At 46.5% G+C, this 26700-nt stretch overlaps 1 protein-coding gene across 5 annotated transcripts in view; it reads left to right on the top strand.

Annotated features, from left to right (window-relative positions):
- MYO10 (myosin X) overlaps positions 1-26700 on the top strand; it is a 230219-nt gene that overhangs the window by 45405 nt on the left and 158114 nt on the right. For 3 of the 5 annotated variants that reach the window (XM_045441547.1, XM_045441556.1, XM_045441574.1), the window contains exon 2: positions 3521-3619. The exons of 1 other annotated variant lie outside the window; for it this stretch is intronic. In XM_045441547.1, coding sequence (XP_045297503.1) covers positions 3521-3619 — 99 coding nt within the window. Of the gene's footprint in view, positions 1-3520; positions 3620-26700 lie in introns of those variants that run through there. One more of the 5 variants, XM_045441584.1, reaches the window with a different exon arrangement.

The raw sequence follows: 26700 nt of genomic DNA on the forward strand, positions 1-26700 counted from the left end.
TGGCAGACAGCTGCTGTCTGTAGGTCTAATAGAACTGGCCGTGAGCTTCCGATTGGCAGTCTGGGCGGATTTCCTAGAACTTGCTTATGAGCAGCTCTTCACACCTGTTGGAAAAGACCTTTGGACTAAGGAAGGTTTGATCATGTAGGACTGTGTCAACAGAGGGCTTTATGGTACCTTCACCTGAGAAGGTAGGAGGGACCACTGCAGCCAGTGAAAGAGTCTGCGTGCCGTATAGCCTCTGGAAGTCGGGAGGTACAAACACACACACATACACACACATTCATCCTTGTGACAATTTATATGAGTTCAGCAATGTCTCATGACGAAATATCTGATTCGTACCAGACAGACAATTTTTAAAAATAATTGTTTTTAATCTTTATTTTTAAGAGGGACAGAGGGTGAGAAGGGGAGGAACAGAGAGAGAGAGAGAGAGAGAGAGAGAGAGACACACACACACACACACACACACACTCACAATCGGAAGCAGGCTCCAGGCTCTGAGCTGTCAGCACAGAGCCTGACACGGGGCTCGAACTCAGTAACTGTGAGATCATGACCTGAGCTGAAGTCAGATGCTTGAACAACTGAGCCAGGCACCCCTGACAGACAATTTTAATAATCGGGCAGCACATGAAATCCATTTTGATGTAAGAAAAAAAAAATAGTCCAGGTGACGGTTCTAGCAAGCAATGCTTTTGGACTTAGGACTTGGAGGGTGGAGGAACAACTGTGTTTTATGATTTCATGATTGTACCTAATGAGTAAAAGTTCTCACTTTATTTATAGAACTTTGAAAGTTTCCATTTGAATGCGTGTGTGTGTGTGTGTGTGTGTGTGTAGGTATCTCAGAGCTTTAAAATGTTGCAGTCTCTGATGTGTAAATTAAATGGGATAAAGATGGGGCGCCTGGGTGCTCAGTCAGTTAACCGTCTGACTCATGATCTCAGCTCAGGTCTTGATCTCAGGGTTGTGAGTTCAAGCCCCATGCTGGGCGTGAAGCCTACTTTAAAAAAAAGCGGGGGGGGGGACTTGGGTGGCCCAGTTGGTTGCATGTCTGGCTCTCGGTTTTGGCTCAGGTAGTGATCTCAGGGTCCTGGGATCAGGCCCTTTGGCGGTGTGACGCTTACTTGATTCTCTCTCTGTCTCCCTCTGCTCCTCTCCCCAACTTGCACACGCATGCTCTCTCTTTCTAATATATATATATATATATATATATATATATATATATATATATACACACATACACACACATACATACATATATATATGCGTGTATATATATATACATATATATACACACACACACATATATATATATATATATATATATATAAAAATGGGGCATCTGGTCAGCTCAGACAGTAGAGAGTGCAACTCTTGATCTCAGGGTCGTGAGTTCAAGCCCCATGTTAGGTGTAGCGATTACTTAGATAAATAAATCTTAACAAAAATAAAAAGATGAAAACAATAGTTCAGGCACTTGGAAGTTTTTTTCTAGGTCATTACAGATGATGTGGTTTTGGTATGGAGTGATATTTGACAGGACAGTCTTAGAGGATGCCGGGAGTAAATATTCCTTTTTGAAGCAGCTGCCTGCTAATAAATCGGGAGGGACAGGCAGTTGTAAGTGTCATTCTTGGCGTTCCCTGTGTCTCAGCCCGAACCGCCAATCAGAGGTATGTGACTGACGCATGCGGAGATGGGAACTTCTCCCACTTGATGTTCTGTGTGTTCTTTTTTTTTAAGTTTATTTATTTACTTTAACATTTATTCATTTTTGAGAGAGAGAGAGCATGAGCGGGGGAGGGGCAGAGAAAGAGGGAGACACAGAATCCGAAGCAGGCTCCAGGCCCTGAGCGGTCAGCACAGAGCCCGACATGGGACTCGAACTCACAAACCGTGAGATCATAACCTGAGCCAGAGTTGGCCGCTTAACCGACTGAGCCACCCAGGCGCCCCATGATGAATTTAATTCTATATTATTTATCCCCTACCAGCTCTATCAAGAAGCCAGTTGTAGTCCCTTAAACTGCAAGCTGAATAAATTATAAGTAACATATTTGAAATATTTCACTTAACATTTGAAATCAAAACAAATTAAGTAGACCAATAAAATGAGGTTAAAAGTTCTAGAAAAAGCTGTTCGATGTAAGTACCATTTTTTTTATTACATGAAGTTTTTTTTAACGGTTATGCATTTTTGAGAGAGAGAGAGAGAGAGAGAGTGAGGGAGCATGAGCTTGCATGCACCAGTTGGGTAGGCGCCGAAGGGGGGCAGGGGCAAAGGATCCGAAGTGGGCTCCAAGCTGACAGGAAAGAGCCCGAGGTGGGGCTCAGACTCCTGAAGTGTGAGATCATGACCTGAACCAAAGTCAGATGCTTAATCGACTGAGCCACCCGGGCGCCCTTGTATGTGCCGTTTCGAGTGATAACTTAGGTATAGCATTTCCACGTTAACACATTGTGTCCTAAGGGTGTGCTCGTTTACTGTCAATTTTGTTGGGATTGAGGACACTGAACTCAGTTGAAATAACTTCATGCGGTGTGAAAGGTCAGTGTTTCATTCCATCACGTGGGCGTACAGCATAGCGATAATTCTTTACAAATTGACCGGTAACCCCCCCCAGTGATTCCTTCAGACTTTTATCACTGGTTCTTAGAAACAAGTGGTTCTCATGTTGTGAAATCAAAGGAAGAGGAAATTCATCATTGGAAAGGTAAATACTATGCTTGTTTCATTTGTCCAGTGGGGAAACAAAAGATGGAAATAAAATCAACACCAAAAAAAAAAAGCACCCCGTGGTTAACACTGGGATCTGGAAGTTGCTGTCTTGAACGCTGGAGTTCCTAGCAAACTTGTCACCTGGGGATTGGGTTCTGATCTTTACTAAAACTTTAGTCCCTCCCTTCGAGAGTTCATCTGACACTTAGATCTGGTAGCAGCCGGAAGTCAGTGGGGTGTTCTGATGCCCTCCACGTGGGCACGTGTGTGGGGCGTGGCCCTGGGAAGATGGGAGCCAGCAGGTCCCAAAGAGTCTTCATCACGAGGTGCAGCATTGTCACGACCTGGTTAAACTTGTTTCTGGAACCCGACTGCCCGGGTCAAGTGCTCTCTATCTTGTGATGCTGGGCTAGTTGCTACTATGCCTTCAGGCCTTCACTTCTCCGACTTGACTTTGCCAATAGTGGCTGCCTCGGGGGGCGTTCGTGAGGGAAACCGAGATCGTCCATGTAAAGCGCTTGTATCTCGGCAGCACGGGGGGTACCGTTTTCTCCTTCCCTTCTCCGCATTCTCTGGTGGGACACCGGGTCACGCTTGGGGTCTAGTGAAGGCTGGGGACGATGCTTCCCGGGGAGCCATTCTTGTCTGAGAAAAACATTTCCTTCTTAAAACCTTTTTTTTTTTTTTTTTTCCCCCTGCAAAGGAATGTCATAGTCAGTAATTTCGAGAGTGGTGATTTGCCACGAAACACAGTCCAAACTCCTAGTTCAATCCTGTGTGTTTTGTTTACAGGGGACACGGGTCTGGCTGAGAGAAAATGGCCAGCATTTTCCGAGTACTGTCAATTCCTGCGCAGAGGGCGTCGTCGTCTTCCGGACAGACTATGGTCAGGTGAGCTTGACCTGCAGCCTTCAGGGTGCCCGTGCTCTGCCTCCCGGGGTTGTCTTTCACTAGAGCATGCGTGTTCGCTGCCCCCACCCTCCATACCTTAAAGAGTTGTTTCGAAGTGGCAACACCAAATCCCGGAAAGAATGTGTAACATATACCATCGCGTGTGAGATGCAATCCAATTCTCCAAATGGAACACACACGGTGTTCTAGCCAGTGCAGGGCAGAAAAGCGCTAGACTTGGCTGATTCTCTCCCCCGGGAATCCCGCCAAAGGATCCAGAAGGGACAGGGGTGCAAGCATTTGAGAAAAGTTGCCCAATTATTGATACGTGCATCTTGGTTTCATTTCCACTTTCCCTTAAAATTCGGAGATTCCTGAGAGGGTTGGAAACAACCCGTCTGCCAGTGAGAATGTGGGCTGCTTCTGGTTCCCGGTTCTTTAGTGTAACATGAAGGCTGTAGTATCACTGAAAACAGACAGGTGAATTCAGAAACCGAATATTACATTTGGGCAGTTGCGAAAGGAGGCTGGTGTCTCTATTTTATAAAGGAAACTAATTTGAATGCTACAGAGGGATCCCTTTAAGACCTCTGCTGGAGGGGTGTTGGCTGGGGGGATGGGCTAGATGGGTGATGGTCATTAAGGGGGGGGGGCGCTTGTTTGGGATGAGCATTGGGTGTGATGTGTAAGCGACGAATCACTAAATTTTACTCCTGAAACCATTATTACACTATATATTCATTACCTTGGACTTAAAAAAAAAAAAAAAAAAAGGAATAGAGGTTGATGTAGTCTTAAGAAGGCTACACTGAATATCCTGAAAATCAGGGCAGAGGGCAACTATTCAGCAAACGATTGTAAAATAGCAAGCAGTTATTTGGTAAGTGAGAGTAAAAATCGCTGTTAGTTTAATTGTAAAGTAGGAGAGGTGTCATAGTGTTTGTATCCCAAGTCGATGACTTGGATAAAACTAGGTTTTACCCAGTGGTAAACTTCAAAAGAAAAACTTGGAAAAGCATATGGTTACTTAAGTCAAAATGGACATGCACCCCTGTTTTATCTGCCTCTGTCAGGTCTTGAATACGGTCTTTGTCCAAAAACAACCTACTTGTTTTACTACTATATTCTAAGTATATCAGTACGACCAAAGGACTCAAAAAAAAAAAAAAAAAGATTTAAGACCTGAAGAGAGAAGGGGGTCATAATGCCCACAGGTTCTGAATCTGGTCTGCAAGTCTGTTGAGAACAAAAGCTTCAGTGTCAGTGTTGAGTTGATTAAGGCCAGGGGGCTGCTCGCGTATCGAAACTTCTCAGAGATCGTCCACTTGGTACGTTTCTCATTTCTTGGCTCGATAAACAGCGATGTTCCTGGGCTGTTTTGCGGTTCCTCAGTTTCTTTCTCATCGGAGACTCTTGAATAGATGCTCAGCATTCGGTGGTAAAGACCTAGCTGTGTTTCGTAGGTGTGGATTGCGGGGAACGGACGGAGACGGCCAATGGATCCCGTGTCTGACGGTCACGGCCAGCGTGGATGCCGTGCTGCTCCCCGGGCTGGTTGCTTTCTCATCACATTCTCGGGTTGTACAGTATGATCTGTAAACTAAGGACAGGCTAAGTGACTTTTGCCCAGCTTTGGGTCAGGCACTGCTTTAGTGTTTCCAATCCCATGCAGAGCTGGTCTGCCTCTGTCTGTCTTGCCATTATCCTGTCCCTCTTCCCTTCCTACTTCCTCCAGATGAGAATTCCCTTCCTTGTAGCTTCTGTGCCTACTTCTTAAGATGAAGTGGAAAAGGAGAACAGTGTTTAAACAGTGCACCTGACTTGATGTAACTCGGTTCGTGAAAGTGTCGTGAAATAGATTTTTAGTAGAATTTTCTTTTTTTATGGACTTATTTTTTGATCCCAAAGAGAATTCTTTTTTTTTTTACGTTTATTTTATTTTTGAGAGAGACCGATCGACAGAGCGCGAGCGGGGGAGGGGAAGACACAGACTCCAAAGCAGGCTCCGGGCTTCCGGCTGATGGCACAGAGCCAGATGTGGGGCTCCAGCTCTCGAACTGTGAGATCATGACCTGCGCCAAAGGTGGACCCTTAACCGACTGAGCCACCCAGGCGCCCTGATTCGTGTTTTCTTTTTAACTCTTCCCCCACCTCTTTTTAACAAAATTGCAGCAAAAACGCGTAACGCTAAATGTAACTATTTTTAAGCGTAGACTTCAGCAGTGTTGCATAGCACTCCGTGAGCAGAGGTGGCATGGGCTGGTCAGGCCAGTAGTTCTGGTCACTCTTGACAGTATTTAGGGATTGTGGGCTTAGAAAGAACTAAACCAGAATAACGTGCACTTAAACATGAAAGCAGCTCTCAACTTTGACTTCTAATCTTCCTTCCATCGGGCATCAAATACTTGGTCTTGGATTGTCCACTCTGTCATTCCCAAGTATAATTAGCTTGGAGATTTGTGTAGGAATTACAGGGTTTAAGATACAAGAAGAGTGACACGAGATGGAAAGAATTGGGTTCAGACCAGGATCAAGAATTGAGAGTGGCGGAGGACTCTAGTATCTTTCTTTCCTGACCGACTTCTTCCTCTCCCCACATCCCAAGCTTGCTGTGGGACATATGGGTGTATTCACCAGGGATTAGGGCAAGTTCATGAACTGGTTCTGGTCCCCAGGACAGGAACAGCTACTCCTTAACAGGGCAGGGACAGATTCTGGAAGGAATCAGGGTCAAAGACACAGAGCGTGGCCTTGTCCTGGTCAAGCCTGACTATGGTAACTTTGGAAGGTATTGGCTGAGAGAGAGAGAGAGAGAGAGAGAGAGAGAAGAGAGACAGGATCCAAAGCAGGCTCTACACGGACAGCAGAGAGCCAAATGCGGGGCTCAGACTCACCAACCGAATGGTGAGATCATGACCTGAGCTGAAGTCGGAGGCTTAACCGACTGAGCCGCCCAGGTGCCCCAGTTTTTTCTGCATTTTTAAAAACAATTCTAGTGACATTTTTGTTACTAAAACGTGAACTCTTCCAACAGCCTAGGAAACTACTAGTTCGCCCTCTCATACTTCACGGGAATCACCTTGGCAGTCTTCTTCAGATGCACATCCAGATTGACAGGTCTGGGGTGGGGTCTGACAGAGGGCTTTCGGTAAAGGTGGAGAGGGGCGCCTGTGTGGCTCAGTCAGTTAAGCATCTGACGTGGGTCATGATCTCCCCGGTTCAAGCCCCATGTTGGGCTCTGTGCTGACAGCTCAGAGCCAGGAGCCTGCTTCAGATTCTGTGTCTCCCTCTCTCTCTGCCCCTCCTCCGCTCACACTCTGTGTCTCTCTCAAAAATAAATGAACGTTAAAAAAAAAAAAAACAAAAAACAAAAAGCTGGAGAACTTTCCTTTGGCTTCCAAAGCTCTTCCCTTCCCTTTGCTCTGTGCCCTCCCTTCCTAGGATCTTTTCACCCCGAGCATGGCCGGGTTGGGCCAACTGCCACAAAATGATGCTCGAGTGGACCGCAAAGCAGTTTCTGAGTCCTGTTTGGTGTGAGAAGCCCAGCAGAGCCATGTGTGACTAAAATCCTCAAGTGGGACCTCAGGGACCCTGGCTAGGAGATAATAGTGTGTCGTTTTTGGTGAGAGCACCGAAGGGCACTTTCTCTGATTTCATTGAGTCGCTGAGAATTGTGTGCGTGTGCTCAGCCTTTTTTTTTTTTTTTTTGCCAGGTAGATAGTTTTACCGTTAACTTAAAATTCCATTCCACACTAAAATTTAAACTACTGTAGGTTGGTCCAGGGAATAGAGAGGACCAGAATGTTCCCATTTGATTTATAACTTCTGCTCTCCTCGGAGTATTTGCAGATGGAAAAAGAAATGTGCAAGAGACATGCTAACAGGCTTTGTTGAAACATACGCATAGTTGTGGCCTGTGGAGGACTCAGCGCGCATGGGCAGGTTAGCACTTGCCCTGAAAGTTACTTCCGAGCATACGCTGTTTTATTGCACTTTGTTTTGCTGAGCTTTGCAGTGCTGTGGGTTGTTTTTTGGGGTTTGTTTTTCTTTTTTAGTGTCTTCTTTTGTTTTTCGTTGTTTGTTTTCAGATTGGAGGTTTGTGACAACCCAGCGTCAGCAAGGCTGTTGGTGACATTTTTCCAACAGCATTTGTTCGCTTTGTGTCTGTCACATTTTGGTAATTCTTGCGAGTTTTCAGACTTCTTCATTTTCCTGTTTGTTATGGTGATCCGTGATTCTGACTCCTTGAAAGCTCAGATGATGGTTAGCATTCTTTTAGCAAGTATTTTTACATTCAGGTATGTATGTTATCTTTTAGGCCTGTCGCCTTCTAGATTGTGGTGGTGCAGTCACTTCTTGGCCTGGTGGCTACCACAGTGTAGTGTAAACTTAACTTTTGTGTGCATCGGGAAACCAAAAAATTCATCTGAGTCACTTTTTTGGCGATGGTCGATGTGCTGTGGTGGTCTGGAACCGAACCTGCGATCTCTCCGAGGTACACCTGTACTTCCTGGATGCTAAGCTGCGGACAGAGTCTCAGAAGAACACCCTGGCTTGGCAGGGTACAAGTATGGCTAAAAGATCAACTCTTAGGAAAGCATAGGATGGAAGGCAGCCTTGAACAGCCTTGAACACTTCTGGAACATCCACGAGGCAATCGGTATAGCACCCTTTAGGAGCGTTGTAAATTGAGTGATAAGTTCTAAATTAGATTTTTCACTTTGAGAGTAAGCTCTATTCTCTTTTCTGAAAAGCACCTAATTTGATTGCTCGGGGGAAAAAGCTTACAGTGATATAATTTACCTAATTGTGTTTTAAGGGGTAGTTATTTAACTTACCCCAGTAAACTTAATCAAGACGATTACTCTTTGCAGTGATTCTGTTGGGTTTTTTGTTTGCATTGTCTCTCTATGGGGTCTTCAGAAATATTTTCCTGGCTGGGGATTTAATGGCCCCAGTCTACAAATGAATGCCCTCCTCCTCGCCCTTCTCTTTTTATTTGCTTGCAGTAAGTATGATTAGATTTGGGTCTAAAAGTTATTCTTCTCATTTTATTAATTCACAAAAAGGCCATTAGATTGCCTGGTGCTCTCAAGTCGGTCCTCGGCCCCTCAGGAAATTCAGACCTCCTCCGGCCCTGCAGGAGACAACACTACTAAATATTTATAATCACACCTCCCGTTTAAAGCCGTCTCTAACCTTTTTGGTTTGATCTTCTGGTTTTGACTGGTTGGAATTCATACTTTGGGCCCAGTGTTGTGAAACTTGCTAATGGATTAGTGTAGTGATTTTGTTTTTTTTTTTTTTTTTTGATACATTTTTGGTCCTTTTCACACACTCTCTACCCTGTCCAGCTGCTTTTCTTTGCTGTTTTCCCTTCACTTTGCCCCCTGGGTGTCTTTGTGTGCTCCTCGAATGTCATGTGCTGCACACCCTCTCCCTGCGTGCACTCCGTGTGTCCTCTCCGCGGTCCTGGGGAGATCTCCCCCAAGCCTGCTGAGTGCTGGAGAATGGACGGTGGGGCGACCCAGCACGTCTCCTGTGGCACAGCACTAAACAGGACCCTGGTCCCACACACTGTCAGGTAGATGGCTAAAACTCTGTGATTTCATTTCCAGGGGCAGCAGGTTGGATCTGACTGCTAACGGGAAGTAGTCGATTCTAGATATTTTAACTGAGTTAGAAATCTTGTCTGCAAGGAAGCCCGCGGCCCAGCTGGCCCCCAAGAGCTCGGGAATGCCCTGGATTTCAGCATTCCACAAGGCTTCACGTGCAAAGCCAGCTGTGGGTCGAGGCAGCTGCCTGCGGAAAGAGGCCTCCCCGCCAGCTCCTTTGGTGTGCATGGCAGTTGGTGCGGCCCCCCAGGTGGGGTGGCCCGGCACCCCCACCCCTTTCCCCGCCCCAGGACCACTCAGATGAGTGGTAGGGGAAGGGGGAGACCAGCTGGGAGACAGTTAGGAAGATGGAGGGAAAGGAATTTGGGGACAGCATTCGTGATGCACAAGCAGTGTCACTAGGGCGCCTTGAGTCTCAGGGCCAAGCTCTGAGATGACAGTACAGATGTTTTCCAGTCCGCCGACTGGACAGAATTCCCTTGCTTTCATGTTGTTGTTGTTGTCACGTAAGTATATTCTATCACCTTCTCAACCTTCTTATTTCCTTTTTTGTGGAGAGGAAGATTCGCATTCATGCACAGAGTTTGAGGGAAAGGTTACTTCTTTTGCTTTCAAAAGGAAAAAAACCTAGATTACTTACATTTTTGCCCCTTGCGGCCTCTCAAGGCTCACGTGTCCCTTGTATCGTAATGGCTGCTTCCAACCGAATTAACCTGTGGGTCCAGTTGAACCATGTGAAATCGCCATTTCTCTTGGCCGAGAGGATTGAATGTCGGCGGTTCCATGTGGTTCAGCCCAAGAACGTGTTCGTGACCCGCTATTTCAGTTTTGTGCCGTAGCTTATTGAGATGCTTATGACTTGAAGGTGGAATAAAAGATTGAGTTTTCCTGGTGGCTTCCAGCAAAGTTGAACACAATAGTGTTTCTGCAGTCCAGTCAAGAGGCACGGCGTATCCCTAACACAGTATAGAGCCCTGGCTTTTGGAGTATGACTGCCATCTTAAATTCTGTTGCTCTTGGGTATGTGTGTTTGTTAACGGCTGTGACGGGCTGCGAGATTTGTATTCCCTTTTGGGGTTTCCATTTTCTCCAGGTGCGTAAATGATTTGCTATGATCCGTTTCTGCCGTGAACATCCAGATTTGAGTGGAAAGAAAAATGATTGGGGGTACGCTTTTTTTGGAAACGGAGTTTGTTTGGGTTTTCCTCTCCTGTTGAGGATGTGTTTATCGCGGTAAATATACATAACGTAAAATTGACCATCGTAACTATATTTAAGTGTAGAATTTGGTGGCATTAATTACATTAGATGTGAAAGCCTCGCCACTGTTTCCAAGACTTTTCCTTCACCCCAAATAGAAAGTCTGTACCCATCAAGCACCAACTCCCTGTGTAATTTATTTTTAAACTACTGTCTGGGTGCCCTTGCTTATGCTGCTGTCGGAAAATAAGAGCACATTAGAAATTCTGGTTTGTATCTTTCTTAATAGACCATGTCAAGAAAAACTTGCTGTAGCCTCCAGGTTCCTAGGGGAGATGCTGACCGCTGCTGAATATCCGCACTAGCCACGTGATGTGCCCGTGTAGATGGATGGTGCTGCCCCAACTCTTCCCTTCTCAAAAGGGAAGTGTCCGCATAGCCATCTAAAAGTAAGGGGAGGGGCACCTGGGTGGCTCCGTCGGTTAAGCAAATGTCCACTTTTGATTTCAACTCAGGTCATAATCTCACAGTTCGTGAGTTCGAGCCCAGCGGCGCTGTGCTGACAGTGTAGAGCCTACTTGGGATTCTCTCTCTCCCTCTTTCTTTGCCCTTCCCTCACTCTCTCTTTCAAAATAAATAAATAATTTTTTTTAAAAAAGGGGGAGAAAGGGGCACACTGGTGACAAGTAACAGATAATTTTTAAAAATCAGATGTGTTGGCTTCTTTTGTTGAAACTTTAGAATGGGTCCATCTGTTATTCTTGGAAGTCATTTTAATCAAAACAGTGCAGCTGCATTAAAAATACAGCATTGAGCTGGGAAACTCTTAAATTCTCTGTGTGTTTCCCACATTTTGCTACTTCGTCCTGGAAATACCCGTCTCTGAGCTGGATATTAAACGCCAGTCTGGGGAGTTTCTTAGAAATCTGCACTCCAGAGACTGAACACCGCTGGGACTTTCAGTCCTGCTTTGAAGCCCAAGCAAAATGCACTTTGTCCAAAGTGCTTGGTTTTCAGTGAGAAAATGTTTTTACGCTCTGAAGGCCACGTGAGTCTTCCTCTCTAGAACTCTTCCAAGAATTTGGTTTGGCGTCTTGTGGCTCAAAGAGGGAAAGTCAAATGTTTCCATTCATTTTCACATTTTCACTCTGGGACTACAGCAAAAAAAAAAAAAAAAAAAAAAAAAAAAAAAAAGGATCCGCTTGTTTATTAGGGAACCTAGCTCCAGAAAGAAAACATGTGCATGTTTGCTGATCTGCATGGCTCTGTGTGTTGCAAATTGAACTCACTATTGTAAATTTCAGCATTTTGAAACCTGAGGTTGTTATCCCATGTACGTCCACGTCTGCCCTGAGCAACATCTACATTGGAAGGGAAACCACCTGCAGTAATAAACACGACAGGATGTGCCGGTATTCTGAGGCACACGGGCTGTGTCAAGCATTGCCAACCTTAGCTTGCTAAGAGGGCACACCATTTCTGGGTTGTTACCCGCCATATTCCCAGTACTAGTGAAAAATGCCTTAGTAAGACCTAAGAAGAATCCAGTCTCGGGGGCCTGCCTCCTTGCACCTTTATGTGAATCCAGCTTAAGTGGATTTAGAATCCAGGGTATTTCTGACTCTTTGAGACCGTGGTGTTTTCCCTGTCCCCTTTGGACTGGACAGCTGGGCCCCACCCTGCATGGCCCCACCACTGGCTAGGTAGACAGGTGGCTGGGGACTTGGATGCTGTTAGCAGTATTTATTGGCCCCAGTGAGGTTCTAGCTGAATATGTGCGTGTGTGTGTGCGCGCTCTCTCTCTCTCTCTCTCTCTCTCTCCCTCCCTCCCTCCCTCCCTCTCTGTCTCTCTCCCTCTGTCCCAGATAATGTGTATAGCCTTTGCCATGGGTCATGACCTTCGTTGGCTTCCTGTCCTCCTTCGGTGGGTCAAATTGGTGCCTTTTTCCTTTTCTCCTTTGTGGATCTCTCTTGACTTGGGCCGCTCGGTTCCTCTGGAATGAGCCTCTTCTTCCCATCCTTTAGGCTTGGTCTATTTGTAGCCGAGCCTGCCTCTGACCTGCCTGTGCCTCTCATCTTCAGTTGACTTTGGGATTCCAGGCTCTGCTTCTGGGTGGCACACTCTCCTTGTGCCTCTGTGAGCCTGCGGTACGTCCAGACTTTTCCAGCAGCGCTAATGTGCGGGCACGCAGAGAAGGGTTGACATCTTGTGCCATCAGTCCCATTGTTACTTTCAATTTTGTGGTTAGCTTGGCAAATTAAATCGCTCCTACTTGAAGGTTAGCAGGATGCTCTCTTGCATTCCTGGTGCCCATGAACTGAACATAACTAACTAATCCCATGTGCTCAGCTCAGACCAGGTTGCATTTTATGACTGGAAGAGGTGAATAGAAAATAGTATACCATGGGGCGCCTGGGTGGCGCAGTCGGTTAGGCGTCCGACTTCAGCCAGGTCACGATCTCGCGGTCCGTGAGTTCGAGCCCCGCATCAGGCTCTGGGCTGATGGCTCAGAGCCTGGAGCCTGTTTCCGATTCTGTGTCTCCCTCTCTCTCTGCCCCTCCCCCGTTCATGCTCTGTCTCTCTCTGTCCCAAAAATAAATAAACGTTGAAAAAAAAAAAATTAAAAAAAAAAAAAAGAAAAAAGAAAATAGTACACCAACACTTGATTTTTGGTTGGGGAGGGGGGGGTGGCGCCTGGGTGGCTCCGTCGGTTAAGCAGCCAACCTTGGCTCAGGTCACGATCTCACAGTCTCTGAGTTCAAGCCCTGCGTCGGGCTCTGTGCTGACAGCTCAGAGCTTGGAGCCTCCTTCGGATTCTGTGTGTGTGTCTCTCCCTGTCTGCCCCTACCCTGCTTGCTCTCTCCCCATCTCTCAAAAAACATGAATAAATGTTAAAAAAAATTTTTTTTAACTTTTTTTATTTTGGAGACTTACATACCATTTGCTTACGATGAGGATCATTTTGTGAAAAATACATGTGAAGATCCTGTTTGGAAACAAGACAGTTTACAGATTATCTGCAGGAATCAGACATGGCACCCGATAGTACTGGCTGTAATTTCAGCAGAAAAAGCAGAGGCCGTTTGTTAAAACAAATCCAGGTGGTTGTCTGTGTGACTGACGAAGTTGCATTCCATTCCAAAAATTCATTTATAGGCCTGTAATTTGGAACCAGTTTTCCCAGAGACTCTGTGCTGTACATGGGGAGTTGATTGTCCAGTCCGTGTACAAAGCCCGGGTACCCACAGTGCACTGGGGCGGTGCAGAAGCCCCCCGTTGCCTGATTCCAATTTTAAACGTGGTTTCAGAGGTCCACCCCAGGATGCCGCTGCGGTGGGATTAGGGGATCACATTCTTCCCGTGATCACCTCCCTGGCAAGTGGTGGGAAAAAGGAGGCACGACGTTTCTTTTTTTAAAAAAAATTTTTTAATGTTTTTATTTATCTTTGAGAGAGAGAGAGAGAGAGCACAAGTGGGGGCAGAGAGAGAGGGAGAGGCAGAATCCGAAGCAGGCTCCAGGCTCTGAGCTGTCAGCACAGAGCCCAACGTGGGGCTCAAACCCACGAACTGGGAGATCATGACCTGAGCCGACGTGGATGCTTAACTGACTGAGCCACCCAGGTGCTTCTTTTCTTTCCTTTTTTTTTTTTAAATGTTTATTTTGAGAGAGCGCAGGAGGGTATGCAAGTGAAGGAGGGGCAGAGAGAAAGAGAGAGGGAGAGAGAGAGACATGGGGCTCCATCTCATGAAATCCAAGATCACGACTTGAGCCGAAATCACGAGTCAGATGCTTAACCGGATGAGCCACCCAGGCGCCTCTGGAGGTACCTCCTTTCTAAGCCACTTTCTCCGCAGCAGGGTTGGCATGGAGGATAGGTAAGGGGGGGTGCCTGGTGACCTCTCCCTACCAGGAACGACGCTGGTGCATTCCAGCCACTTGTGCTTCTTGGTCCTCCCAGCTCCCCTGTGGGGAAGGCATCCTCAGCCGAGTGGTAGTGCTTTGGAGGCTGAACGTAGGTGGAGTGACCTGTCCAGACGTCCACACCTGGCCGGTGACGAGAGGTGCAACTGGGGCTTGGGTCCAGAGTCGACCACCTTCCCCGTATGTTACTTCTTGAGGAGCAGACTGAAGTGAGGGGGCTGTGTTCCCACCTGCCGCTTCCCATCCTGGCCGCTGTGCTGGGGGCGCGTCTCTCTGTGGGCCCCAGGGATGGGGTGCACCCGCGGTCTTCCTCCTCGTCATGACTTCTGAAGCTTTCTGCCGAAGTCACTCTTCAAGACTGGCGGGTTCTCCTGCCCCCTCCCCCACCCCTCCTTTGCGGTGGCTTTTGTTTTGTTTTATTGCTCTAGGGAAATAGAAAGGTCTGGAAAAAACCCACGCGTTTTGTTTTGATGTTTCATCGTCATGTGTGCACCATCTTGCTTCCGTGCTGCTGCTTCTGACAAGAGTCCTTCTCAGCCCTGGCCCCAGACGATGAATTCAGCCTCTCAGCTGGGACTCAGGCCGTAGTACACTTTTTAAAAGCTTCCTGGGTGCCTCGTTTAATATGCAGCCAGGTGCAGAACTATTTCACAGACTGAATGAGCATCATCTCAAAATATTATGGCAAAAGTTGTTGAAGAAGCCTTTTGCAAACTGGGCTTAGAAAATGCTCTTGTAACCCATCATTGCTAGGCCTGGCTTTTCCCCCCGCACGGCTGCTTTCCTGGACATCGTTGGTGGTTCTGCGAAAGGTCTCTTCTGCCCACACTGTCTTTGACTACAGCCCCTTCTGTCTGTCCGTCTGTCCGTCTTCCTCTCCCTTCAGGGAGTACCTGCTCTTGAGCTTTTCATCTCTTTTCTCCTCCCACCATCTCGCTTTGGACACTCCTTTTGAGTGGGACTTTGGGGTTTAAGTGTCGCAAACTCGGGGAGCACCGGGGTGGCTCAGTTGGTTGAGTGTCCGTTGAATTTGGCTCAGGTCGTGATCCAGGTTGTGGGATTGAGCCCTGTGTCAGGCTCCATGGTGAGTGTGGAGCCTGCTTGGGATTCTCTCTCTCTCTCTGTCTCAAAACAAACAAAAAAATAATTAAATGCCCCAAACTCGAGTGCAGTGTTTCTCCACGCGTGCGCCTCCCTGACTAGCTGCTTCCTAATCACTTAGTGGCCCTTGTCGCCGATGCAGGTTCCTTGGCCCCTCCCTGGATCCACTTCTGTGAAGATGGCCCTGGGGTCTGTGTTTTAACAAGGTTCCCGCCTGTTTCTGTTGGCCCTGAAGTTAGGGAACCGCTGACTCCGTGGGTGTATTGATCCGAGATTGGAGAGCCGTTCTCCTTACCTTTCTCTCCCTGTCTGATTTGCTGTTTGCTTCCAAGGGGGCTGGTCCCTGTCCTGTGGGGTAGGGGACTAGGGGGAGGAGCTGTGCTCCTGATGGCGTGACCCTCAGGTTGGGTTCTCTCATTCTCCCCATCTCCCTCACCCACAATCCCACCCCCTTTTCCTTCTGTGTCTGGAACAGAACCCAGTGTTTGGGGACTTTTCCTTCCAGCTGAAGATACAGTGAAGGTTTTTCTAATTTGTCAGTGGAGACGTTCCACTGGTAAAGCAGCTTCCTGAAATCCCCCCTCCTGTTTTGTTTTTTTTTTTAAGGTTTATTTATGAGAGAGAGTGTGTGAGAAGGGGAGGGACAGAGAGAGGGGGAGACACAGAATCCGAAGCAGGCTCCAGGCTCTGAGCCCAACGCGGGGCTTGAACTCATGAACCGTGAGATGATGCCCTGAGCCGAAGTCAGACGCTTAACCGACTGAGCCGCCCAGGCGCCCCCTGAAATCCCTTCCTCAAGTTTGAGCACGGAGGCCCTCAGTGATGGGCTTGAATTTAAACAACTCAATTGAATTACATTTGTTTCTGAGGAAAACTGGACCTGTTTCTCTTTCAAGAGAGGGAGGGTCTTGGGGTGTGAAGGAAGGGCAAGGGCCCCGGGTTCAGAGCAGCCCTGGGTGGGGATGGGTGAAGGCGGTCTCCCCTGGAGGGGGCTTGTTTCCTCATTCCTCGAGCGGTGCACCTGCCATCCTGCCCGGAAAGAGCCCACGGGGCTGGATGAGAGGCATCATAAAGAAGGGATGGGTAAATCCCAAGCAGCTGCCCCACATTCAGGAGGAAAGGGCGCTTCTGCCCGGCGGATAACTATTCTAGTAACTTCCATCTAAGGAGTGTCAGTTTCTAAAAGCAGCAGTGAAAGCGCGAGCTTCCAGTTTTTATTTCAAACCAATTGCTTCGCCCTGTTAAAGGTAGGGAATCCAACTAAGGGGTTAGTTAGGAATTTTGGCTGGGAAGGGACACCCGTGAACTTTGTAAGGTAATGGAAATGCTCAGTGTGTTCTGTGTGGTTCGTCAAGCTGTGTATTTTGCTGTGTGCAAAGTAAACTTCAGTTTTTAAAAACACCATCTAGCTTTCCTGAAGGCAGCTGTTTGCATTGAAGTGTGTGCACCAACACGCGGCTGACCTCCAAGCTTGCGTAATTACTCCAGTGTTCAGTGAAGCGGCCGCAGCAAACCCTGGCCGATGCCTGCTGCCTGTTTTTGTGTAGCCCACGAGCCTACAAGTTAATGGTTTTAACATTTTTTACTGTTTGGAAACATCAAAAGAATAGTATTTCATGACACGTGAAAGTGACCTGAAATTCACATTTAATGAGGAGGTGTTGGAACACAGCCATCCCCATTCATTGACTGGTCGTGTGAGATTGCCTTCAGACTCCAGGGGTGGAAACGCTTTTTTGCCCTCCGGTCCTTTGCGGAAGAAGTTTGCTGACCCTGATCTAAAGGATCGTTTTCCCCAATTACTTCTGATGTGATATTTGGTGCCAGGGCCTTCTAGTGGCTTCTAGTCCTGGCTATAAATCGGAATCCCTTGAGGGGCTGCTCATGGAGATTCCTGGGCCCCTACTGAGGCCCAGTGGTATAGCCTGTCTGGAGGGGGAGCCCAGGAATCCGGATTGGCAACCAGCCGGCAGGAGTCTGTGCTGTGAACCCCGACTAGCAGATCGATTCGTGGTTAAGCCCCATCATTTTGTTTTCCTTGTGAGGTGGAAATGTCTTGCCCATGAGGATAAAGGTCATCAGTGACAAAACCCAGGTTTCCTGCTACCCTGTAGGGCAGCGGCTGTTGGAAGTGAACAGGCCTCTGAACATCAGACTCCCCCTGACCCCCTCCCCAAGGAGGGTTTATTAAACCACGGGATCCTGCGTCTCCACTCATAGTTTGATTTTCAGGTCTCGGGTGGAGCCTGAAAATGTGCATTTCTGACAGGCTCCCGGATGCTGCTGATGCTGCTGGTTTGGGAACCACACTTTGAGAACTGGTTTGTAGGGCTTGTTAGGTTGTATGTATGGGTTGCTGCGTTTTTTTAATCCGTGTTCTAAATGCACCTCATACACAGTCTTCTCCCCAGAACATGTTCTTTAAAAACACGGATGGTCACTCACACAGTCCAAGTACTGTTCTTGACTGCTATAGCCATAAAGGAAGCATTCTTGAAAGGTGTCTTGTCAAAAACGAGACGTCGTCTGGCCATCTTAGTTTTAAATCCTAACACCTGTTAATGGTTTAGTCTGTAAGCGGCTATTTGAGGGGGGGGGTGGTGGTCAATGGAGAGCCACTCCCAGGCAGAGCAAAAATAAGAAAGCCAATGTGCTGTGTGTTAATTATATCCCAGCACATTTCCAAAAAGTTTTGCAAAAATGACTTGATGGTGCCTTCACACAGCCTTCAGAAGTTACTGTGCAGATTTGGACACCTAATGCCTATTTTTTTTTTTATATATATAAGTTTATTTTTTTTTTTAATTTTTTTTTCAACGTTTATTTATTTTGGGGGGGACAGAGAGAGAGAGACAGAGCATGAACGGGGGAGGGGCAGAGAGAGAGGGAGACACAGAATCGGAAACAGGCTCCAGGCTCTGAGCCATCAGCCCAGAGCCCGACGCAGGGCTCGAACTCACGGACCGCGAGATCGTGACCTGGCTGAAGTCGGACGCTTAACCGACTGCACCACCCAGGCACCCCGATAAATTTATTTTTGAGAGAGAACGAGAGCTAGTGGGGGAGGGGGAGGGAGGGAGGGAATCCCAAGTAGGCTCCCATGCTCAGTGCAAACCCAGCGTGGGTCTCAGCCCCACGACTGTGAGATCACGACCTGAGCCGATAACAAGAGTCGGAGACTTAAACCGACTGAGCCGTCCGGGTGCCTCCCCGATGCCTTTTCTAATATCGAAGAGCAATTAAATGGTTAACCAGTTGTCATTCCGGGCAAATACATAGCCCTCATTTTCTAAGGGAAATGCCAGAAGCAGAGAGGAAAGAGAGCGATTCTGTATTTAGAAGCTGTGGGTAGAACCCCCCAAGCTTTTGACGGTTCGTTTTGGTTTGATATGCTACCTTTTGCCATTATCCGTGCCACCCGGGTACAGAGAACATTGGGCTGGTGACCAGGAAGGGGACCGGGACTAAGGTAAGGTAAGCCTGGTGCTCAGTGCAAAATAGAAAGAAGCACTCAGTCAGGGTCAGGACTAATTTGCATGCTCCTCCCCTCCCCCTCCCCCCCAATTGATTGCTCCTTAAATTGTACACCCTGGCCACCTGCCTCCCCCTAGTCCTGGCCCTGATCAGAATCTGGGAGCTTAAGCAAGGCTCTCTAGGACAAGAGGCCAGCTGTAGACTCGAACCTCCCCCTTCCCTTTGCTTTGCTGCAGTGATTCATTGACATGCCTCATTTCCAACGGTCCTTTGATAGTTTTCAAATATCTGTGTCAGTACATTTTAGGGAACTTGTTTAGGATTAAATGACCGCAGTGCGCACCGCAGGGTGTCATGATGGTTTGGAATATTCATAGGAAGTTTTGAGGGGACAGATATCCCCCAAGGGTTTCCTAGATGAAGACTTTAGAGCAGGCTTGTGCAATCCCTTATAAAACGGCAGCATTGCATTTACAAATTCAGCACGTGGACCGTATTAGAAGTTCCAAGTGCTTTCGTTTCAGAGGTTCAAGTTGGTCTTCGATCTAGCTGCTGGGGGGGTGTTCCAAATCATTTTTGTAATAATTTTTAAATAATGTAATGGTATTTTTAAGTCTTCCACTAAGGGTAACTGAGTAGCCAGCCCTTGAGAATTCAAGTATTTTTGTCTTCTGGAATGATCTTCTGTTCTGAAATGGATCCACCTTCCTGCCGTGTCGGAGTTCACAGTGGCTTGCTCCAAGCATCTGCTTTTATTCTTGCAGAGGGAGCTAATGACAGATGTTTACGGGGTGATTCTGAGAAACATTCGCTCCCGTGACCGTGGCCTGGAACATATGCTGTCCTCAGTTTCAGGAAGCTTTTGTAACGAAGGACTCAAAAGAGATCAGGCCACTGGGGCATATTGCCAGCAAGCATGCCTTTGTGAAGGGCAAATCCTGTCCGATTAACCTAATTTCCTTCCCCGAGCAGTGATCAACCAGGGACATTAAAATAGCAGATTTTTCCATGTTAGCATTTTTTTTTTTCTGACTTAAACAACGTTCGTAATTAAAGTTTGAAGATCATTCACTTAAAAAAATATAGTCTTTGTTTTTCCTCCTTACATCGAAGAGGACTTGCCTCAGCAAACAGTACATGGGCCTCGTAAACATTCACTGGAGGTTAGCACTAGTGAGCAGAGACGTCAGCATCCAGATCCGCATACTTATTTTGGATGTTTCCGTTTGGGTCGTTCTCCGCGATGGTAGGATGATGTAAATACCATAGAGAAAATAATTCTCGCCTTTTGAGGAAAGTCAGACTCAGAAGTATCCATTATTGGCTCGTTGCTATCTTTGATGGAGACTTTAAAATAGTTTGCAGATGTTACTTTTAGCTAAAAGAGGAAAAGAGACTGTAGCCACATTTGAGCACCTAGGATATGATAGGATTAGTTAATAACTCTCGCAAGTTTGAGCCGTGGTCTGAAATGAAAAGGAATGGTTTTTCTTTTAACAGCTGTACTGCGGTGTGATTCGCATCCCCAACAGTTCACTCGTTAAGAGTGTCCATTTGAGTGGCTTTTAATATATTCACAGATTCGTGTAACTGCCACCACCAGAGTCTGTTTGGGAAACTTGGTTACCCCAAAAAGAAACCTTGTACCCCTTAGCTGTCACCCCTAAACACTCCCATCCCAACCCCCAACCCCAGGCAGTGATTTTCTGTTCCGATGGATCTGCCTGTTCTGGATGTAAGTGAAATCCTGCAAATAATCTTCCGCGACTGACTTCTTCCACGTAGCATGACGTCTTCAAGGTTCATCCGTGTTGCAACGTGTGTACTTCATTCCTTTTGATTGCTGGGTAATTTTCCGTCGTACGGTTATGCCACATTTGATTTCAAAGGAATAGTCTTCTAAGGCTTGGTAGAACAGGGGCGCCTGGGTGGCTCAGTTGGTTGAGCGTCAGACTTCGGCTCAGGTCGTGATCTCGTGGCTTGTGAGTTCGAGCCCTGCATTGGGCTCTGTGCTGATAGCTCAGAGCCTGGAGCCTGCTTCAGATTCTGTGTCTCCCTCTCTCTCTGCCCCTCCCCTGCTCACACACTCTCTCTTCTTCAAGAATAAATAAACGTTAAAAAAAATTTTAAACTTGGCAGAACAGAAAAGTATAAGAGAAAATGAATGGCCAGCTGTATAAGCCCACTTTTTATATGGTTTATAATGGGTCACACACAGGTAATATTTCCAAAAGTAAGGATGATATTTTACTGTAAAAAACACTTTAGATTTTCTCTTAGATACAATTTTTATTTCTTTTTGAGAGAGAGAGGAAGTGTGAGAACGTGTGTGGGCGGGGCAGAGAGAGAGGCGGGGAGAGAGAGAATCCCACGCCCCATGCTGTCAGCACAGAGCCCGACGCGGGGCTCGATCACACAAACCATGCGGTCATGACCTGAGCTGAAACCAAGAGCTGATGCTTAAGAGTCGCCCAGGTGTCCTTCTTAGATACTATTTCTAATTATGCTCTCACATCTGAAAGCGGGTACTTTTTTTTCAAAGTTCTGGGAAGATCGCAAGATCATTAAGGTTTAGAGAAATGGGTTCTACAGAAGCAGCCCAGGACGTGGGTTATACAGCATGAAGGAGGCCAGTAGGTTAGTGGAAGCGGGTGGGATACTTACATCAATAGTGCAGACCAGCTCCTCTCTCCCACTGGGGAAAATGGATGTCAGCCCAGCTAGGAAAGCTGGTGGGGAGGGACATCCTGACCCGGGGGATGTCAAGGACAGCACGGAAGGACAGCAGAAGGGATGGCTGGCTTCCTTCGCCTTTGAGAATAAATAGTTGGCCTCTCATCTGTCTGGAAAAGGAAGAATGCTATGGATCTTAGAACCGAGGATTTCCAGGGATCGTTTCTTCCAGCCTCTTCTAAGCAGGTGACAGATGGTCACGGATATTTCCTTGCACAAGGCGAGACTGTATCGTCGTCCTGACTCAGGAGCACAGCTGAGAATCACTGTAGGTCGCCTTGACATTTGACGGTGTCGTAGAAATGGAACAATTTTTAAAAAGAGAAGATGTAACTTTAAAAAGTGACCTGTGATACTGAATTCTGTTTGTAATGGAATTTTGAGATTCTCTCAGTGGTGTCTCAAACCATCCCCACTTTGTTTGTAGTCCTGCCCCCTGCCGGTCCCCCCAGGGACAGTTTACTGTTGTCCCTCAGCTACTCTCTAGGACTGCCTGGCAGAGGCTTTGGAGGAATTCCTGGAAGGGATGCCAGGGTTCACACAGGTCATTTTACGCCAAGCATTTATTGAGTAATTTGGGGGAAGAAAGGGCGGAACGGATCACGTCGTTCTGCTGGGTCATTTCGCGTGAGTGGACGTGGCCCCAGATGCTTTGTCCAGGTCATCTGAGCACGAAAACAAGCATGGTGGGCACAGAGGGCTTCCCTTGTATGGCTCAGGCCTCATTTCCTTCTGTGTGCTGTCTTCTGCTTGAGGGTAATGAGGGCCGGCCAGTCCTGGCCTGGAGAGTAACCCGGATGAACCAGAAGAGGCAAGGGGCTAACCAGCCACCATCTGTCGAGGGATTCGTGGCTGGGTTTCACAAAACCCGTTAAGAAATTGAATTAATGTCTGGAAGCCAGAGGCAAGCAAATAAATAAATAAGTAAGTAAGTAAGTAAGTAAATTTTTGGTACCTGCTGCCCAGTAAACCATTGTGAGTGAATGCACTTAGGATAAAACTGAAAATAAGACCCAATGAGTGAGTTGATTTTCCCCATGCGAAGGAGAAGAGAGCTGTTTCTTTACATCCAGTGTTAAGCCAGTGTAGGTAATTGCTCAGTGACAGCACAGGTGTGACCTAGAATCCGGACTTCTCGTTACTTTGTGACTTTTTTTTAAACCGATGCCCTCGAGTGTATGGCTTTTTTAATGTGGTTGAAATTATTTAAGACTCTGTTCTTACAGGGTTTGTTTACTGTGTCTGTATCTCCGTCTCCGTCCATCCATCCCAACCAATGATGAGCACATCTTTTCTGATTTCCTCAACCAAATTGAGGAATGTCATAGAAGTAATATCATGTTTGTATGCAATATCCTATGTTTGTATATTGATACTTAAAAGTTTGTTTTCTAAGTTGACATTATTTGGTTGGATTTTCCCGGTGCACCCAGTTCAGGAAAGAAAAATCACCATCACTGTTCTGCAAATCTAAATAGTCTCAAAAAGGTCACTACCTCCCATGGTCCCTGTGAGCCCCCAAATGTGGTGTGGAGGTGCTGGACAAGCCTGACATTTATATCACTCTGTGTGGTTTGTAAAGTATTTTCATTGGATTGATCTTCTTTTGATCCTTATAACAAACGTGTCACCCAAATCTCTGATTTTTAAAATGTCATGTCAGAGGATCTTTATTACCACTTCTCTGTTGCGTAGACAGAGGCGATTTGGGGTCCATCAGTGTCTGGGACCTGACTTCCTGGTATAAAAGCTAGGTGGCTGGGGGTGAGATTCATTCCTAAGGGACCATCTCCTCTGGGTTTAAGGATGACTTTTCCGGGGCGCCTGGGTGGCGAAGTCGGTTAAGCGTCCGACTTCAGCCAGGTCCCGATCTCGCGGTCCGTGAGTTCGAGCCCCGCGTCAGGCTCTGGGCTGATGGCTCAGAGCCTGGAGCCTGTTTCCGATTCTGTGTCTCCCTCTCTCTCTGCCCCTCCCCCATTCATGCTCTGTCTCTCTCTGTCCCAAAAATAAATAGAAGTTGAAAAAAAAAATTAAAAAAAAAAAAAAAAAAAAAAAAAAAAAAAAGGATGACTTTTCCTTAAAAAGTGTGAAACCATGCAGGGGTAAGAAAAAGGTCCCAGAACCTAACAGCTACTTTTTCGTTCTGTCCCTGCAAGACTTCAGGTTCAGTCCCAAGGTAGAGATGAAGTTTTTATGCTGTCTGCTGTTTTAATTAAAAGTCATTTTACATGGCAGGAAAAATCCAGGGTGAGTTGTTTTGTTTGTTTGTTTGTTTTACTTTCTCCCCTAACCCCAGCTTTTTTTCGAGCTTGTTTTAAGGTTATCAGTGTTACTATTAGGTTGTGCTTACCTATAAATGCACAACCTTTTCCTCCTATTTGTCCTTGCCAATGTATTTACTTTTTATGGTTCTAAGTAATGCCTATACCCAGCGTGGGGCTCGAACTCACAACCCCGAGATCAAGAGTCGCACGCTCTGACTGAGCCAGCCAGGCACCCCTCTAAAATTCTTAAAAAAAAAAAAAAAAAAGTGAGCAGCTGGGAGTTGGAGTGTTGGGTTTAATGTCAGGTCAATATAAATAAGAAATAGCTGGGTGAATTGGTGGTGTTCTTTGATGAAAGTCCCTTTCCTGTGATTGTCGGGCTAGGCAGAAGGGCTGATGCTCCAAGGGCTCTCTGTGTAGACCAATTAATTTTTTACTCGCCTAAAAGCATCCCTCTTTGTCTTACAGAAATTCCAGGCCTCAAATTGCCGTTGGGATCAGACTTGCTGAATAAATAGTTTATATGTTCGTCTTCTCAGTTACTTTGTGTGAATGAAGTGTGAGCCATCTGGGCCCCTCTGTGCTTTTATCTCACTGGCTCTGAAAGAGACAACTCGGCTGTTGTTTTGAGGTCAAGGCAGATGTACAAGTCTACCGTGTTGATTTCTTTGGTGTGGCTGGCACGGATCTTAGCTGCTTTGAGATGTTGAGAAGATTTCAAACCAAGCTGGGGAAGAACAACATAAATTGGTGGGTTGTTTTTTTTTTTCTTTCCATCGAAGTCTACTAATGCAAATATTTCATGAACAAGTGTCCTCTGGAATAAGTACATTTATTTAACGCCATTTGGATGTTTCTCTAAATTTGTTGTTAATCTTAGGGTTTGGGGGTTTTTTTGTTTTTTTGTTTTTATTTTTTTATTTAAAAAAAAATTTTTTTTTAACGTTTATTCATTTTTGAGACCGAGAGAGACAGGGCATGAATGGGGGAAGGTCAGAGAGAGGGAGACACAGAATCCGAAGCAGGCTCTAGGCTCTGAGCCATCAGCCCAGAGCCCGACGCGGGGCTCGAACTCACGGACCGTGAGATCATGACCTGAGCTGAAGTCGGACGCCCAACCGACTGAGCCACCCAGGCGCCCCTGGGGGTTTTTTTGTTTTGTTTTGTTTTTGCCAGATGTTTAACTTCTGTCTGGATCCCGCAGCGATGATTTGGTTTCAGCGTATATCAGAGAATGTCAGAACGTGAAATATTTTGGTGTTAATGTATTATGGGAAAGTCCCTCTTCCCAACCACAAAAGTCTGCATCGGTCTCTAAATGTATTGTCTTGCCATATTGGGGCGCCTGGGTGGTGCAGTCGGTTAAGCGTCCGACTTCAGCCAGGTCACGATCTCGCGGTCCGTGGGTTCGAGCCCCGCGTCGGGCTCTGGGCTGATGGCTCAGAGCCTGGAGCCTGCTTCCGATTCTGTGTCTCCCTCTCTCTCTGCCCCTCCCCCGTTCATGCTCTGTCTCTCTCTCTCCCAAAAATAAATAAACGTTGAAAAAAAAAAATTTAAATGTATCGTCCTGATTTGACCTTTTTCTTTGCCACCTTGTGCTCTTATATAGTTGTACTTTATTCTAGGGGCATGAAGACTGTGTCGTTAATACAAATTTGGTCATAACTGGCTTCTGTGTGAATTTATTGCTCTTAAGATTATGCCAGAAGCGGTCTTGTGAGTGTATTTTTAGTTACCTTTGGCAAAGCCATTTTGTTTAAAAGATGGGTGGGGCCGGGGATAAAATCACTGTTGACCAGCAGTTTGCAGCTTGGGCCGTGGCAATCTGTAAATGCACGTAACGTGCGGATTATGGAGTGATGCTATTTTCAGTTATCAAAATGGGAGGAGAAAAATGCCTTAAAAATAATTCATTCAAATACAGACTGAAAGTGCTGCTTCTCTAGTTGCTATTGTTTTAATCTTCCTAAGTGATACTCCTGTTTCCAAATGTATTTGAAAAAAATTACATGCCCACGAGGGATGCCGATGCCCTAGGCACAGCTCAAGAGGAGCCTTGATCTGTACCGTCCAGGACTTGTATTTAAACAACGTAACCAGCCATGGCAACTGGTTCCAGTAATGGTGGTGATGATCCTGAGATAGACACCAGCCTCTTGAGTTGTCTGGTGGTGAGACTGGTCCTTCTCTTCGTAGCTGATAGATATCAGCTACTAGTGTTTCTCAAAGACTTGACTAGTCCTAAATGGTGTCAGGAGAAGTAGGTGGTGGGGGTTGGCTAACCCAAGTTTGGGAAAGGCTACGTTATTTTTCAGAAGTTTAAAAAGCACATTTAATCTTACTTTCTACAGTAATGTTTGTTTCCTTCCTTCCTTCCCTCCCTCCCTTCCTCCTTTCTCTTTTCCTTCTTGTCTTCTCCTGTCTTCTCCTGTCTTCTCCTGTCTTCTCTCCTCTCCTCTCCTCTCCTCTCCTCTCCTCTCCTCTCCTCTCCTCTCCTCTCCTCTCCTCTCTTTAGTCCCAAACACCAGGAGAAGCTATTGGTAGAATTAATGCCCATCAACAGGACTTCACTTTGAGAAATGCTGACCCAGATGTTGGTTCCTTTTTTGTGATCGCTACTTTCATTTGGGTTCTCATCAGCATTAATCAGCTAATAACATTGTCTTTAGGAGATGAGTCCTGTGGAAGTACCGTTTGGATGCCTTCCTATTTTAAAAAACCTTTAAGGAGTGTGTTTGATTATTGTGTGTCCCTCTTCTTGGGCTCTGAGC

This window comes from Leopardus geoffroyi, chromosome A1 (assembly GCF_018350155.1).
Source record: "Leopardus geoffroyi isolate Oge1 chromosome A1, O.geoffroyi_Oge1_pat1.0, whole genome shotgun sequence".
NCBI classification, from domain to species: Eukaryota; Metazoa; Chordata; class Mammalia; order Carnivora; family Felidae; genus Leopardus; species Leopardus geoffroyi.